At 46.1% G+C, this 17578-nt stretch overlaps 1 protein-coding gene across 6 annotated transcripts; it reads right to left on the bottom strand.

Moving 5' to 3' along the window:
* Window positions 1-303: 303 nt before the first annotated feature.
* On the bottom strand, window positions 304-17077 carry Nr4a2 (nuclear receptor subfamily 4 group A member 2). Of its 6 annotated transcripts, none has more exons than XM_040745364.1 (8): window positions 16978-17077; window positions 6273-6393; window positions 4925-5790; window positions 4062-4191; window positions 3520-3683; window positions 2502-2704; window positions 2006-2184; window positions 304-1855 (listed from the first exon to the last, which is right to left on the bottom strand). In XM_040745364.1, exons 3-8 carry the CDS (start codon window positions 5786-5788, stop codon window positions 1599-1601), a joined length of 1797 nt encoding a protein of 598 aa, XP_040601298.1. In that variant the 5' UTR covers window positions 5789-5790; window positions 6273-6393; window positions 16978-17077; the 3' UTR covers window positions 304-1598. The 6 variants fall into 6 exon arrangements, 5 of the variants coding, with proteins under 5 accessions (XP_040601298.1, XP_012968031.1, XP_040601300.1 ...); XM_013112577.3 differs by lacking the exon at window positions 16978-17077 and adding an exon at window positions 7997-8123 and having other exon boundaries at window positions 4925-5612; XM_040745366.1 differs by lacking the exon at window positions 16978-17077 and adding an exon at window positions 7997-8123 and having other exon boundaries at window positions 3595-3683.
* Between the last annotated feature and the right edge of the window lie 501 nt (window positions 17078-17578).

Consider the following 17578-nt stretch of genomic DNA (forward strand, 5'->3'; position numbering starts at 1 on the left):
AAGTTTGTCCTTTGAAAGCTGTACTTACTCAAAACTTACAAGAGTAAGATATTCTAAATCCATTCTGATAAATGTAAGTCACCAGACTGGAAAATTTCAGGCTAAGGAAAAATATTGCATTGAATTCTCTAGATAATTAGTTCAATTACACCCTCCCTGTTGCCACAATGGATTCAGGCTGTCACTCTGAAATTCAGATGTCATGTAAGTGACCTACCCCAAATCAATCTCCGCTTTTGCCTCTTTCTTCTATGTGTTATTTAGTCATCATTTTTCCTGACCCAGAAATAAGACAAAGTTCTGTTCATTTACGTTGTTTATTGTTGTAAACATTAAAATTGTCTTTCTCAAAGAAAGAATTTATCAGAAAAAAAATCAGCATCTCTAACTGTCATACACCATAGAAAAAAAGGCAGTGACTTATCTCATGTGCCGTACTAGAAATATACAAAGAAAAATACTACAGAATATGGCAATATTAAAATCCTTACTGAAACATAAAATAATATATTAACTGACAATTTCAGACATTAAAAAAACAAAAAAATTCAAAGTGCTCAGTAATTTCCAGGGAGTTATGTAGATTATAAGCACTCTGGAAACAGTCAAAAGCTGCTGCATGCAAGTTCTGTTTCGCTTTAGACAACAAAATAATCAAGATATAAACTTTCTTTTATCAACATCAACAGTACATACAACACTTACAAACAAGGAATGTTGGACGGTGTTACAAACACTATGTGTCCCTTTTGTCAGGATTTTCCAATGTATTGATACTGTGCCCACCTATTATACAATTGAGAAAATGTTTTTAAGCTCAGATAACTACCAATCTTTATAAAATCTAACAGACTACATAGTGTCTGAAATACTATTTATATAATATAGACATTACTGAAGTAGCAAGTGCCTATAACATCTTCAACCTAGAATCACATGCTTGTCCCTTTTTATGTACTTATTTTCTTTTTTTTGCAAACACACTTACTTTTTAGAATTTGTAATATTTATTCATAAATAGGCACAAAATAATTTAAAAAGCCAAACTGCATTGGATAAATTTACAAGCCTCTGCCTTCTTCAACTCATGCCACCCACGCAACATTTAGTTTTACTATATATTACAGCTTTCTTTACAGCAGAAAACTTTGAAGTCTTGTTAAATAAAGGGCAAAATATGTGGGTCCCCTTAAGATGGGTGTGTGTGTGTGTGTGTGTGTGTGTGTGTGGTGTTACATTTGTCTTAAATGCAACAAGCAAGCATGGCCAAACATTTCCCATCATACATTAGCAATCCTTCTTCTGAACAATAAATTGATTTTGAACTGATAATAAAAAGTTTATACCACTGTACTGTGTGATGTCCGTTTTTCTAAATCCAGGATGCCCCGGAGCCAAAAATGCCCTTTCAGGTTCTGCCTGCAGGTTAGGAAATAGCGACAGTTTTTGTTTGTTTGTTTACTTTAGGGATGGGGGCTGGGGGTCTACAGAAAGGAGATGATATGAACTGGACACTTTAGCCAGCTCTCTGCCCATGTGGCCAGCCCCCTCTGGGTGGTTTTTCTTTCCAGGTCTTTTGAAGTGCATGGGAGAAGATCTTAGAAGGGTAAGGTGTCCAGGAAAAGTTTGTCAATTATTGCTGGTGGTGGTACTAAGTCTTCCAGTTTCAGGTAGAAAATGCGCTGGAGCCCCTGCGTGCAAAGGGTGCGGAGTTCTGGGAGCTTCCCCAACAGTTTGGACAGATAGTTGGGTCGGTTCAAGCCCCCATTATTGAAAGTCACATGGTCTTTAAGACAATTTACAATTTTGTTTTGTAGTTCTTCCACTCTCTTAGGTTCCTTGAGCCCATGTCTCTCTGCAGAAAATGCAATCAGAAACAAAAGAAGAATGCATAAAGAGTTAGTCAGCTGGCAGAATCGGAGAGCATCTGTGATTAGGGAAAGCCGTGACTGGTCCCACCAGAGGAAGTTCTGTAAGGGAAGTGCCCTGAGCTAACAGTACTGACCTGTGACCATAGCCAGGGCAGCGATGCAGGAGAAGGCAGAAATGTCGATGTTCATATTCTGCAAGTTGGAGGAGAATTCAACAATGGAATCAATCCATTCCCCAAAGCCACGCACGCATTGCAACCTGTGCAAGACCACCCCATTGCAAAAGATGAGTTTACCCTCCACTGGGTTGGACCTGCAATTAATACCAAAGAGAGAGGGGAGAAAAAGAGAGAGAGAAAAGCTAAACAACTAATTACTTGAAGAGCAATAAATGAGGGATTTAAGAGGCACCTAATTACTGAAGAGTTAATAAAATGTAGACCAGTGGACCTTGAAAGGGTTTAATTTCATAACAATCAAGAACGCCTCTAGCCCACCTCCACTCCATTCATTCACCCAAGGCTTCTGGACTCTCTTTCCCTTCCCCACCTTTTTTTTTTAATCTTGCCCCCTCCCTCTCCCCTCCCCTTTTCTTTACTTCCTTATTCCTCTCCGGGCCTCCCTCATTACCTGTACGCTAATCGAAGAACAAATAATTCTAAGAAAGCTGATTCAAAAAGCAGGTCTTGATCAGCTTTGGGAAGGTCAGCAAAGCCAGGGATCTTCTCTGCCCAACCTCTGATGATCTCCATAGAGCCAGTCAGGAGATCGTAGAATTGCTGTATATGTTGGGTGTCATCTCCACTCATCTGATAGTCAGGGTTTGCCTGGAACTGGAATTTCATTTTAAAAAGCACTTAATGAGGTTCTCTAAAATATATAACCCGTGAAATTGCTAACCCCGTTTCTAGTAGGGGAGCCAGGTTTTTATAACAATTAAACCTCTCTCTGACCAGTAAGGAAATTAGATGTTCCGGGGCAATTAATTCAATTAGGGACGGTGCTATGAGGTCGCTGCTTTAAATATGTAAATTACCATTTCCATGCAGACTAAATACAGTGCCATCCAGCCCTGGGAAACGTTCAGTCTTATCTCCACAAAACAATTGACACCGTAGTATTCATGCTAATCCCAGAGTGGGTCTTGAGCAGAGACGCCCTTTGCAAAGCTTAATAATATTGCAGTCGCTACTAGGTTTGCCCACACTCCCTCTAACCAAAACCTGCACATTTTCACAACTGGAGTAAAAGAGGAAGTACACCACTTGATCCTTGACCCCGAGACACCCCCCGACACACACACACACCGCCCGTCATTCCTTCCACTCTTTTCATCCCCTGGCCCCAAGCAAGTTCTATTTTTCATGGGGGGGGCGGTAATTCCTGTAACTTCGCATGAAGTAGATCTGAGAAGGAAGGTTAGGCATAGTCTCAGTCTGAGTTTTGCTTTTCAAACCTCAGGCGGAGGGATTCTCGGGTATTGGAGTTTCACAAACACTCAACCACTCTGAAAGGTTCCGAGATCTACACTTCTGCTACACCACCTCTCTGTCTCCTGGAACCCTGTCCAAGGTTATGAAGCATATATCCTGGTTTGCCTCCTTTACCCTTGAGTTTGTTCACAAGATAACCCCCACTAGCTTCTTACCCTGGAATAGTCCAGGCTGGTCATAGCCGGATTGGAGTCGACATGGGCTCTGACGAGGGCACTGATCAGACTCACCGGAGGTGAGGGGGGAGAGGGATCCTGTGGACTCTTCGGTTTCGAGGGTAAACGACCTCTCCGGCCTTTTAAACTGTCCGTGCGAACCACTGTAAAGGAATAGCCCCGTTAACGGTGTTCCCTTGAACCCAGACTCTGCTACCTCACGATTCTCCCGGGAGGAGAGGCGGCAGTGGGCGCCGGACCTGGTGGCCCAGGGGTCCTCTCACTTGCAAAGACTTTACTGATGAGAAGCATTGAAAAGAAAAACAAAAAACAAAAACGATGGGTTATTGTGTACCTATCTCCAACTGGGTCGGAGGCTAGGAGGACCCTGTGGCTTTCTTTAGAGAAGGCTGGGCCATTAAAGCAGTGGGATCCTGGAGAGTGTGTGTGGAGGGGAGTGAGAGGCAGGGACCGGGGTTCACAAGCAGCTGGTGGTCTTTCGGGGGCACGGAACCAGAGGTCAGCAGCTTGCCCCGACCTACCTTCTTTAACCATCCCAACAGCCAGGCACTTCTGAAATCGACAGTATTGACAACGGTTTCGGCGGCGCTTGTCCACTGGGCAGTTTTTATTTGCTAAACACACGTATTTTGCGTTTTTTTGCACCGTGCGCTGCAGAGGGAGAGAATGTAGGCCAAAAATTATTATCTTTTAATTCAAAGTCCAGTAAACTGGAAACATTTTTAATGGCTTGGATCTGCATTCCTTCCCTACAAACACAAACTACTGCTTTAAAACATTTTTTCTTGTTCTTTTCTTCCTATTTCCTTCCCCCTTTCCTCCCCCAGGGCATTTACCAGAAGAAAATTGATAGCGTTAACATTTGAGCTAACCTTGCCGCTCCTTGCTGTGTTTTATATGCCAGGAGAAGGAGCAGGAGACGCTCAGTAAATACAAATCCGTGGGCATTCATATTATTTACATTCCTTGGAGACCTTCTCTATTTAAAATGATAAGATTATTCAATCAGGATGGCGAAATAAAGAGATCACTTAATTTGACCATAGGGAATTCTGTTCCACTTGGTTAGCTCAGACACGGTTCTCTGTCCTAACCAATTTCAATCTGAACAAGGAAGACAGAGCCTAACACATGCAAATAGCCCTCTTCCAACTCTGGTTCCAGCAATTTCGGGCGGGAGCCCGCCGGGGCGGCAGGTTGCTGTGGGGCGAGGGGGAGGTGAAACCCTGACTTTTGCTCATTCTTGCTTGTTTCTTTCCTTAGACGCCCCGAAGCCCCTTCCGCAGCTTCAGGGAACTAGGGCTGGGCTGCCTACCGGAAGGTTAGGGCACACTCCTGGGTCTCAGGTCATCTCTACCTGCCACCTCCGTCCAGTCTTGCTCACCTTAAAGAAACCTTTGCAGCCCTCACAAGTGCGTACACCGTAGTGTTGACAGGCCGCGTTGTCGCCACACACGGCGCACAGACCCTCGTTGGAGGGAGAGCCCCGGGACGGCGGCGAGGGCACCTGCGAGTCAAGCAACTGCGACGCATGGCCGATCTGCAGACCCGGGAAGCCCATGGATGCCGGCTTGCGAATGGGGTTGGGCACGGCGAAGGTCTGCCCATCCACTACGTGGTGGCTGCCCGCGGGCTCCGGGTTCATAGGGACGTGCAGAGGCCCGTCGAAGCGCATCTGGCAGCTAGACACAGGAGTGCCCGGGGGCGACTGCTTAAAGGAGAAGAGTGAAAGGCGGGAGACCGGCGTCTTCCTCTGCTCGATCATGTGCGTAGTGGCCACGTAATTCTGATGGAAGTTGTGAAGAGACCCCGGGTCGTCCCACATCGGGCTATGCTGCACCTGGAAGCCCGGGGTGCTGGGTGTCGGGGGCGAAGAGGGCTTGTAGTAAACCGACCCGGAATGTGGCATCATCTCCTCGGACTGAGGGGGCAGGTGGCTGTGCTGCTGGTAGTTGTGCATCTGAATGTCTTCTACCTTAATGGAGGACTGCTGTCCGGACAGGGGCATTTGGTACAAGCAAGGTGGCTTGACGTCGTAGCCTGTGCTGTAGTTGTCCATAAAGGTACTGAAGCTGGGGAGAGAAGTGGTGGCAGTGATTTCAGTGTTGGTGAGGTCCATGCTAAACTTGACAAACTCTGGAGTTAAGAAATCGGAGCTGTATTCTCCCGAAGAGTGGTAACTGTAGCTCTGAGAAGCGGGGCTGGCTCCTTGAGGCGAGGACCCATACTGCGCCTGAACACAAGGCATGGCTGGAAATGAAACAGGGTGATACACACTCAGCCTGGTCAACTGAACACTTTCTTCCGGGCTCGGGTACACCTGGAGCTACACCGGCAGCCCGCGGCGTCAGAGAGAGGGTAGGGGTGCGAGGGGGAAGGGCAAAAGAGGTCGGAGCAGCAATGGAGAGAGGAAAGGACTGATCCCCGTGCCACCCAGAGCTGGAAAGCTGTTGAGGGTCAACACTCTCGGATATTTCCCAATGCTCCCCCACCCCAGTCCCTCCCCACAGCCAGTCCTACTCCGATGAGCCTCTACGTTGAAGCTCAGGGTCCACGACGCTGGGGGGGGGGGCGTTCTAGAACCCACGGTCTAGAAATGAAGTTGAATTGCACAACATAAAGTTGGACTCTGTGGCCATAAGGCACAGGGCCGGCCTGAGATGATCCTGTTGGCCTGTGTTCATGTATGTGGGGGAACTCGGGAAAGGTAATGAAAGAAAGAGCTCACTAACCTTCAGCCGAGTTATTGGAGTTTTCGAGGAAATTAAAGGTGGACAGTGTCGTAATTCAATGAAGGACAGAGTTTCCAAGATTTTTAAAAAAGCAATTGGGAATCCAGCCCGTCAGATCTCCCTGAAATACAGACATAGGAAGTTTGAGGATGTCTTCCCACCGAGATTTGGCTGGGTAGAGGCAGACTCACAGGCAGGCCCTTCCTTCAGTGCCTCCTTAGGAATGAATGCGAAGACTTTACCAAACAGCTGCTTAAATGAACGTGCAAAGACGTGGCTAAACAACAGATAATGCCTCTCATCTCCCAGTATAAATCCCTGTAGAGAAAGCATCCTGAAGGGAAGTTAACCCATGAGCCTACTTGATACTTAACAATATAATGAATTGGTCCCTTTGCTCTAGACGGAAGGGTCATTCTCTTTATACTTTATTTCAAACCCGACTAAGAAGACTAATATAAAGAGAAAGCAGAGTGTCGAAGACTTCTCCTAAATATTTTTCTTGTAGCCAAACGGACTTTTCTCTTAGAAGGGAAAAGAAAGTTAGTGAATTCAAGAATACACAGTGGGGGGAAAAAAACCATAGAACCCACCCTTAGATAACATTAAGGCCTGGACATCCAAGAAGTCAATTTGGGAACAAGTGTATAGCTTTTGTAATTGCTTTTGACCCAGCACTAGGGTTTAGGGTACAAGTGAATTGGTGTTCCTCCAGAGAGCTGGATTTTCAACACCTTTAATGGCCCAGAGGTGATGAGAGAGACCTCTACTTTACCAGAAGTATCTTGGGTCAACTGCAGAGGGAAGGAAATATTACACATATAATATTGGCATCAAAGACAGAAGCACGGCAAGCTAAACACCTTCTCCACAATTTTTCCACGGGCTGCCTACTTGCTGGGACAAGGCTGTGTCCCAGCAATTGTCAGACGTTCCCACTTGTGAGGCATTCTAGAGCACCGACAGACTTGTTAATAAAGATAAAGAAACCCAACACCCGCTCCTTCTGCTCACCCTCTCCCTTCTTTCATAATCTTGCTTCGAGGAGTGGAGAAGGTTAGCCAGGAAAAAAAATAGAAAGAGGACTCTTGCTTTCCCCCATCCGCCGCCGCCCTTGGAAATATGTCTGCGCTGGATGTTAACCCCTAGCAGTGTCACAGTTTCATAACTGCACTCTTTACCTCACGCACACACTCTGGCACACTACCCAGGGACATCATTTATGAAAACCAGAAATTTCAGGCAACTTAGCAACAGGACACTCTACGGACACCATCCTTCCACGGCGATACCCAGGAAACATCCGCACACGGGCGAGCTGAGCGACACTGTTCCCAAGCAACGCATAAACTTTCTCTCCCAGACTGTTACCCACATGTTCACGAGCTCCGGAGTCTCCAACAAGCCACAATCAATTTCACACCAAGAGCAAACTTTGCGCACATCTCCGCGGGCAAGTCCGCATCTCCTAAAACTGTGGGAGTCCCCCTTGCACATCCACCAATAAGAAGCCTGGAAGACTCTGCCGGCAGCCAACTCCCCCCCCAACGCTACTGCCCAAGTTCCAGCAAAGGCTCGGCGGAGCGGCGCGCGCCCACTCGCCATCCCCCCCAGCCCCTAGGCGCTCCGCATCTCTGGCGCCCACTTGCAGAGAGAACCTGGCCTCCGGTGCGCGGAGTCCGGGAGAACGCGAGACCACGGAGCGCACCGCCGCACCTACTCACTTCTCCGCTCGCTTCATTCATTCAACTCCGCCGAAGTGCAGTTCCCTCCGGGAGCCGGGGCTCGGGGGTCCGCGGGAGCGCTGCGGGAACCGGTCGCGGGGAGCCACACGCCGCCAGCCCGGCGGGAGAAGAGGCAAGGCAGCCGGTGGGGCAGGCGAGAGGGACGCGGAGCTGTGAGAGCCGCGGGGCGGACTGGCCCTGGCCGCCAATGTGCCTTTGTTTATGTGGCTCGGGCTGCCGCTGCCAACATGCACCTAAAGTCTGCGCGCGTCAGCGCGCGTCAGCGGCCCGCGGTCCAATCGCCGCGTCGCCGCGCTCCCCGGACTCCTGGCCCGCGCTCGCTTTGGTATATTTCCGACCTGACGTCACGGCTGGGGCTGATTTTAAGGTGGGAACCGTTCTGCGTTCACCTTGGTAGCCTACTTGGGTGGGTTTTTTTTTTCTATTTTTTTTCCGAAAGAAGTGTGACTTGTGCAACCCAGGTCCGTGAAACCTGCGGTGATGCTACGCTTCACCTGCCCCCAGGCCCTGAGTCCCCACACGTCGGGAGGGTGCAACAAAAGCTTGAACGGAAAAGAACGCTGGCGTGGGCCAGGTAGCTGGCACCTGGACCGCACGGGCAGAGGTGTGCCTTGCTGCTTTCCAGCATCACCCTCCACACAATCCTTAGCGGAAGTGCAGATATCCCGTGACTCGGGCTTTAGATGGGATTTCCCTGGTCCGTGCACCCCCTTCTCCCTTTTTCTATCTCAGTCTTCCACCCTCCTTCTAGAGACAAGGGGATAGGGCCCATTTTCCTTCCTCCCTCTTCCCTGAAACTAGAAAGCTCTAATAGCTAAAGGAGTGCGGAGGGAGAGTGGGAAGACATTGAGGACCCCACAAGTAGGAGTGAACTGTGGCCTGCTTTTCTTTTGCAGACAATACAGCAGAGAGTCGGGCAACAGGTGCGCCTGCGGCAGAGAGGTGATCTGGTCCATCCCTTCAGTCAGCTCTCAACAGCGCTGACATTTCCCAAAGAGGCCGTCCTGTCACTCTCCCGAGTTTCTGAACCTCAAGGGCTGTCGCACCCGCAACCAAGAAGAAAGAATGGTGGGAGAAGCGGCAAAGGGAGTGGAGCCCCGAGGCTGTGGTGGGCCGTGCGGCGTCTCGGAAAAACGGAGGACGTGTGCCCATTGCCTCAGCCCAGGGTCCCCGTGGCCTGTGGGAGCCTGTCCTACCACCCCGGTCGTCGGAGTGGCCTCCCGCTCCGCTGCGCTAGACAATCCGCCCGCCAAGTGCGCGGATCTCACTAGCAAAAGAATCGCCGCTCCTCTGGAGGGCTAGCCTGACTCCCAGTACCCCAGCGAAGCTGGGCGGCACACTTCCTAAGGTTTCTCCCGAGACCAGGAAGGGGCTTGGGCCCCGGGGGAGGGTGACTTTGCAGGGTCCCCTTCTCCGCCCAGGACAACGCTCCTCCTCCCCTCCTCCCCTCCTCCCGCGCGTTGGCTCGCTCCCAAACTGACGGGGGAGGGGGGGCTGTGCGATGTGCAACTCGGCCCCCTTTCGGTGATCCCAGCACCGGCGAAGAGCACCGCGGAACTCTCAGGGTTGTGGGGCTGCTCATTCCTAGCCTGCTCCTCCGCCTTTGCCGGCTCCGTGCAGGGCGAGCCTGAGGCTGCAGAGGCGTTGCCATCGGGTGCCCTGCGGCTGCCCAGACAAGCCGCGGGCTCAACTGTTCATCAGCCTCGGGGAAACCTACGTGACCACCTTAAGTTTCCCCCAGATGTTGCGGCTGCCTCTCCAGCTGCTGCCGCTACGGCTCAGCGGTGCCCTAGTGGGCGCGAGAAAAATAAAATAAAATAAAACCAGGAAGTGGGGGGGGGAGGGTGTAAGAGGGGGCAGGGTGAAGAACAGCTTATTAGTGTGAGCTCCGCAGCGTCAGCGCCCCGTGGGCAGAAGCGATTCCACGCGAACGAAAGGGAAAAAGTGAGAGTTTGGAGAGCAATGGAGAAGGAAGGGGGTGGGGGTGGCGGTGACGCAGGGGCGCAGGCATTGACGCACCGGCCAGGCTGGGCCCAAAATAGCAGCAACTCCAGCTCACAGGCGCCCTCCCGGGTTCCCTTCCCCTTCCGCGAGGGAGCAGGGTGCGGTCAGTGGGAGCTTTCCTTGATCCACGAGGTGGGCCAGGTTCCCGGCAGCTATTTTCAGACAGTCGGAAACCCAAGCTTAGCTACACTGGAAGTTATTATTTTTTAATACAGTTCCAGGAGAGCGACTACCAAAAGGTTTAAGATCATTACCACAGCCCTCCCTACACAAGTGCGCCTAAGCAGATATGTTGCACACTCCTCTCCCTCAGTTTGGGCTGAAAAATGCCCTCCCAGAGAGAGGTAGGGGGCCCTGGAGTCTTTGTGTTGAGCACCACGGAACAAGCACAGTAGTGTGAGTTATAATTCTTTAGCAACTTGTGGTTCATGATTCTCTGATAAGAGCAAAGCTCGAGTCTTGATATACCCAAGATAAAAAAGCAGCGGTCATAGGCGAGGATAACATGTAAATGTGAGAAAGTGAAGACTTCTTTTCCACCCGTGAGTGAGTTTTCCCTCTCTTCAAATTCATGTTCAGCTTCCTGGGAAGTTACTACTTCTTAGGAAAGACTCATAAACTCGTTTATACTAATTCTTGGCTGAGACTATTCTAAGGTTGAAGTTTGGGGCAAGGCTCGCACACGCTCCAGGTGGGAAGGATCCAGTATAAAAGTATAAAAGGCCCATGCTCAAAACCTTAGGCCACTGTTTTTCCCTCTTAATTCTGAGAGGGCAAAATTGCAGGAGCAAAGACAAGGTCTGCAATTGACAGATCTTGTCAGTAGGGGGCCTGACTCCACAATGTTCAAGAGACACGCTCACACAAGCACATGCACGCGTGCTCACACACACACAACACACACACACACACACACACACTTAGCTAATTAGCTATTTACTACTTAGGCTAACTAAACCCCAAGAGAAAATTCTGCAGACCCAAATGTTCATAGTGTTTGGAATTCATAAACAATGACAATTCTTTTCTTTTTTTCTATTTTGTCCAAAAGGGAAACAGTTCAACACATGGAATTTGGTTCACAATGGATTTTCTTTATTTCCTCCTACCCATGCTTAACTCACTGTTGGGTCACAGAGGGAAAAAAATGGCAATAAAAATCTCTCGTTTTATCTCAAAGCAGTTCAAATTGGCATATAGTTTGGAAAAATGAAAGCATGTTTTAAGATCCTATGATTACATGTTTAAATAAATTATAGTTTAGAAGAGAATTCCTGTGGGTATATTTGCTAGTACATAAGGGAATGCTTTTGTGCATAGAGGCTTAATTACACATATAATGGAATCAAAATGTAGAATTGAACAACCTTTCAGAAAATGTTAAAACGATGCTTTAGGCTAAAAGGAACTGAAATTCTGCATTTATATGGCTGCAACCCCTTTGCATTCTTACACATAAATATTTCAAATAAAGTATTTTATAACTCAATTAAAATGACAATGATGTTTTTTTCTGGATCCAGAGCCATGTAGCTTAAAATTATTACCATGTTTAAATGTGTAAAGTTTTCCCACAATAAAGGCATATTTTCTTAATAATTTAAATAATGGAAGCAAAAAATTGGTGCTATCCGTAGTAGCTCCCACTCATATAAATTTTGTTATTATTATTAATAAATATAATGATGTGACCTCAAAGCATATTGATGAAAGTGTTGTTATATTATCTTTTATGGTACTAACACACACTAAGCAGAATATATTTGCCTGTGTGTAGAAAAACATTTTCATTGAAAGTCAGTATAAATGCACATAAACTCACATCTAAACCTAAGTATTTTATTTTATGCATGGCTAAGCAGATTATACTTAATAAAACTGAGCTTTTGGTATAATTTAGAGAGCAAACATAATGTAATCCCATAGGATTTTCTATTTTAATGCATGGGGAAGAGGCCTCTGGGGATTGATTTCCGTATTCTCCCCAAATGAATTCAGAGACCTCACAATGCAGATACAATGAAACAGACATACCTGTTATGCTGTCAAGGTTGAGGCAACTTCAAGATATTTCTCTACAATATTGTAGATATTGGAACTTATAAGCATTAAAATGAGATGTCTTTTACATTATGTTTGAACAAAGTTTCATTCACAGCCTCTGTTATTTGGTAGGCAGTCTTACAGCAGTGACAGAAAAAGGAAAATTTCCCTTTAAAACATGTTTCTCAAAAGAAAAAAATTAGTATTGAAGATGTTTTATTGTTTTGCTTTTGCCATTTCATTTGCATTCATGGGCTATTAATCAAGCAAACAGCACCTTTCCTGTAGGACTCTTAAAGGAGGCGAGCGTTTCTTTGGTAGTCACATTCTGGAGAAATGCAGCTTTTATTCCGTTTTACTCGGGCTGTTTTTCACCAAAAACCATTGATTTTTTTTAATGTCTTACTTTAATTCAGAAGTCAGTTCTAGAAAATGTGTAAAGAGGCACAGAAGTAAACAGCATTTTTTTCTAGAAGCTTCTACTTATAAATTAAAATTATAAAACTGAACATATGGTAAAACCTCATGCCACTCAAAAACTATTTTACATAATAAAATCTTTGGGTTTTTTTTAATACTTGGCTTGCAGTGATCTTCTAATACTTGCTTTTATAGTAATGGCTTAACATTTTCTTATGAAAAAATTCTCTTCTACTAGAAAGGAGTATTTACCTTTATAGTTTACTTATTTCAGTAAGCATGGAAGACATTAAAATGTACAATATCCTAAAACACATTTAAAGATCCTGAAATAGCTATATATTAATATAAAAGACACCTGAAATTCTAATAAGAGCCAGTGATCTTAGTTGTTTTAACAATACTAAACATTTCTTTGAACAGATAAAATATATACACTTTGCAGAAGTTATATGTAAATCACAGGTGGCATTTTCTAGTTTTTGTTCTACATTTAGTGATAAAATAACCACATTTTACTTTTTTCTTCAAGCTAATTGGTAGAGAACCTCTAATTTAATGAAAAAGAAAATAAGGTATTGATATATTCAGACAAAGACATATATGCCCTTTTCCTCATCATAATTCTCAATTATCGAGCTTACAATTTAAACACTACAAAAGTAACTTATCGCAAGGACCCTTATAGTGATAAGTAATAAATCTAATTACCATATCCTTTGAATAGATGTAATATAAATTTCATTGCTCACTTAAAAGTTCTAAAGTTAACAGCATAAACTTGAAGTTGAGTAATTAAGTAATCCTTATATAGACACTTATTAAAGTATTTATACATATTATCTTAAATCTACATCTATCATTTTGCCAATTAAAATTAGGACTTTAATTGCAATTAAGTAATTTAATTGCCAATTGAACAGCAAAATTGCTAAGTGACTAATTTTAATGCCTATTTTAATTACCAATCATGACTGGGGAGGGAGCTAATCAAGTTACATCAAGCAGTACCAGAGTAATGATGTGGAAAAAAAAAAAAAGAGAGAGAGAGAGAACAAACATTCAAGGCTACACGCTTTAAAAAAAGAAACATAAATTAAATAAATGCAAACACAATCTTATAAATGTATAAAATACTGTATTTCAATATCTGAATACAGAACATGAAGGAGAACAAGATTAATTAAAGAGCTCCTGTCAATCTTCAGTCAAAGTAAGGGCAAACCAAGTCAGTTTTTTTATGTGGTATTTGTATGGCACTCATGCCAACCCATATGAAAACAAAGCTGCATATCGATGAGAAGAGGCCAGTGCTCCTGCTAGGCTGGGGTAATATTACGTTATTATTTTTTAATGAAACGCTCATAAAAGAGACACAAGTTTCTAACGCACCAATATGAGTTCTGAGTCTGAACAGCAGACTCAAGTGCAATGGGTCCACGCTCTTTCCTGATGACTACACCCCCACTTAGCTGAATGAAGACTTTTGCTAGAAGCCTAATGCCTATTCATAACTGGTTCCATGCCATCTTGAGAAAAATATAAACTAATTTAGCATACTTAAAGATCGCACATTTATTTGTGAGGAAGTAAAGGGAAAAGCAAGTAGGATCATATCACAAATAAGATCACTTAGTATGGGGAATACACCTAGTTGTAAATCCTTTTTTTGTTGTTCAGTTAAAATAAACATGTCACCTCAAGATAAAGGCCCTATGTCTACAGGCAACACAAACACAGGAACATCTTCTTGGCCAACACAGTGTATTTTAAACAATTTTCCTGTCCAAACAAATTCTCAGACTAACAACATGTAAGGGCAATACTGAAAAAGGCAACTTAAGTTTGAAAACAAAATACAAGAAAGTGATTTCCTAGTGGACAATAGCAATTCTAGTCCTTCTGAGTTCTGGTGTACCCCTTGGCAGCCAGCCACATTGTTTAGAGTAACGGTGCACATCTATCGAATGTTTATTTAAAGTGAAATGATGCTGTAAGATACATATCCCAGGCATGTTGCCATGTAAGTACACAAAAATTCGTACAGTGTGCATCTGCAAAGGTGCCTGAAATTATTCATGGATTGTACACATAATGATAGAACTGGAGAGACAGACAGACAGACAGACAGACAGACAGACAGACAGACAGCAAACAGTGTTGCTTGAGGTTTTGCTTGAACTCTGAAACGAAGCCCAGCAGGCCTTTTGGCCTGCATCTGAAGGAGGAACACTTTAATAATCACAGGGCTTGACAAAAGGTTGCAGTATGTGCCCGTGGCAATAACAGCTTTATAAGGCAGGTTCTGTGTGATTAAAGGACAGCGTCACTGTCAATTCACAGGCCATGAAGATGGAGTCATTGCTGACACAGTCACTACTGACCTGGCTTTAAACTGGGGTACTAGTGTTGCAGAACACACTAAAAGCCTCAGCTAGGAAAAGATTACAGAGACAGTCCCAGCAAGGAAACTTGCCATAAGCTAGCCATATCCTAATTTGTTCTGTATAAGGTTTTTTGTTTTTTTTTCTATATAGCTATGCAAAAGACATTAGGTATAATAATCAGAATGTCTGAACTAACTCAAGCACTAGTTAACACACCATCAGCCATTACAAGGTGTTAGCAAGTGTGTGTGTGTGCCATCTTGTCCTTTCAAAACGATACTAAAAGGACATGATGTATAAACTTTCAAAATGTTACCACTTCCTGAAAAGTATAAAATTAAAATAAATACATTTTTAGGCCACTCATGTCTATTTATGTGTTTTGCTAGTCTACCAGCTCACATGAACTACTTTTTTATACATATTGTTGAATACAGACATTATATAGCTAACTTTAAGATAACTTTTTCACATGTAAAAGTAAACATGAAATTAAAATTTGAATACTTTGATTTTTGGTCATTTAATACTTTGGTCATTGCTTAACTATCACTGTGATCTGCATTTGTGAATCAAAAATACGGACTGTGGTTAAAAAGACAACTATACTTATAAACCAAGCTTAAAGGCAGTTACAATATTTTGTTAGTCACCGGGAGATTTAAAAATCTAGTATGAAATATTACTAAGCCGTCCAGTAGGATCTAAGTCATTACTTCAGTATGTAGATACTGATATCTTGGAAGAAAAAAGTCTTTATCTCCACAATGATGACTTGAATTAAGGCACAGACAGGGGGAATGGGGTGCCGGAACTGGTTTGCAAAAAAAGTTTTATTTAGGTTTCTTATGGTTATCATTACTTAGAACTGTTTTTCTCAAGAGTTGAAGTAGGATTTTGTTTGTTTTAGGTGGAGAATTTCAATTAAGCCGTATGTTCCTCGGAGTCACTTGATTTTCTAGCTTTAAAGTGTGATGCTCTTGCAGAAGGCTAACTGAAACTAACTCTGGAAGTAGTATTTTCCACCTCTCCATACTCACCTATTAGGTAGAGTGTCAATTTCCAATACCAGTTTGGTTAAACTTTATCAATTTTGCACGTCTAGAAGTGGAAAAGGATAGATAAGGAAATACAGAAATAGATTTTACAGCCAGAATGGTGTGACCGGGGCCCTTCAAACTACCAATAGTTGATATATAATTTGAAATGTAGCTCTGTAACTCAATTTATACCACAGCAATTGGGCAATGCTATCTTCATGTTGTTATAACGCATCGGGTCAAGGGATATAAATTGTACCAGGTAATTCATTTTGCTGTTCAGAGAGTCATTAGGTTTCTCCCAGAATATATATGATTGATATCCCTGGAGGTGAAAGGCTAAAGGAACCATATGGCAACATGTTGCATTCCGTATGTTATCTGCCCATCCGTGCTTAAGCTGCCATTAGCAACATCTGTACCTTACAGAAATCCAGCTGCGCCGAGGAAAGCTGACACAGAATTGTACTTGGGGGGGAAATCTAGCTTAGCGCCATTAACTTGAGACTTAAAAAGAGTCTACCTAGTAGGACGAATGGAAGCTTTCCCAATTAGACGAGACGACACAAATGCTTTATTAAAGTTTAATTTTTGAACTCCCAATTAGCGAAAGTGCATTACAAATCGATTGCAATTTCCTAGAAGGCACAGCAAGTTCTCAGCCGGCCTGCCACGTGCGAGGGGCTGCCGAGCAGCCGGAAGGGCAGAGCTCAGGGCTCAGGGTTGGCCTCCGCGGCCCACAAGTACCTAAAAGTCCCTGCCAGCGCCACACTGGGCTTGGGCCGGCCAGGATGGGAGTGGGGGTCCCGGGCGTCCGTATAGGGGAGACAAGGGGAAGGAGTGGCCGGGAGGGGGCTAGGGAGACGGACGACATGGTGCCCGTGTCGCGTTGTCCTCTCGGGAGGAGCGTGTTGGGGCTGGTCACACCGAAGTTTCTCTCCCGCTCTGGCGCTCCACACCCACCTCGGATTCCTGCACCGACGCGGGACACCGCGGGGACAGGAGTCCGGGCAGGGCTGCCCCAGGCCCTCCCCGAGCCCCCCAGTCCGGGTCCAGAATACGTTACCTGGGCGGCGCTCCCGGCCCCCGGTCGCCGCGTCCCCGGGAGCGGAGTGGTCGCGCAGCCGGCTCCAGCTCCTCGTGCAGTCCGGGCGCGCGCGGCGGGCGAGGAGCGCGGACGGCCCAGCCGGAGTCCCGGAGCCGAGGCCCGCCACCCCCGCGGGGGCGCGGAGGAGCCGAGGGCGGGGACCGGAGAGCGGCCCGCCGAGGCCAGGGAGGCGCGCGCTCCGGCCCACGGCCCATTGTCGCCGCCCGCGCGCACCCCGCGCCCTCGGCCCCGCGGCCAAGCGCGTCAGCGGCCCCGTCAGCCGGGCCGGGCTCCGTGACGCGCGCAGCCAGCGCTATAAATAACCCGCCGCCCGCCCCGGGCGCCCCGCCAGTGACGCCGGACCGGCGGGGAGGAGCGGCCGGGGAAACAATGACCCGCTGCACCCGGCCGCCGAGCTGCTAGCCCGGCCCTCCGCCCTCCCCCGCCTGGCCGAGGGGCCGTCCCACCCTCCGGCGACCGCCTGGACACCCGGAGTTCAACTCATCACCAAGTTCCTCCCAAGTTGCTTTGAAACCTCTCGATGACCCTTCTCCGCCCCAACTCCCCCTTCACCATAGGT

This window comes from Mesocricetus auratus, unplaced genomic scaffold, assembly GCF_017639785.1.
Source record: "Mesocricetus auratus isolate SY011 unplaced genomic scaffold, BCM_Maur_2.0 Super-Scaffold_100004, whole genome shotgun sequence".
Lineage (NCBI taxonomy): Eukaryota > Metazoa > Chordata > Mammalia > Rodentia > Cricetidae > Mesocricetus > Mesocricetus auratus.

Excerpts from the sequence above, each read along its gene's own strand:
- Nr4a2 (XM_040745364.1), bottom strand. The coding sequence starts at position 5,788 with ATGCCTTGTGTTCAGGCGCAGTATGGGTCCTCGCCTCAAGGAGCCAGC. Across the intron at positions 4,192-4,924 it reads GCTGCAAAGGTTTCTTTAAG|CGCACGGTGCAAAAAAACGC; the intron begins GTGAGCAAGACT and ends CTCCCTCTGCAG. Across the intron at positions 1,856-2,005 it reads TGCCCTGGCTATGGTCACAG|AGAGACATGGGCTCAAGGAA; the intron begins GTCAGTACTGTT and ends CATTTTCTGCAG.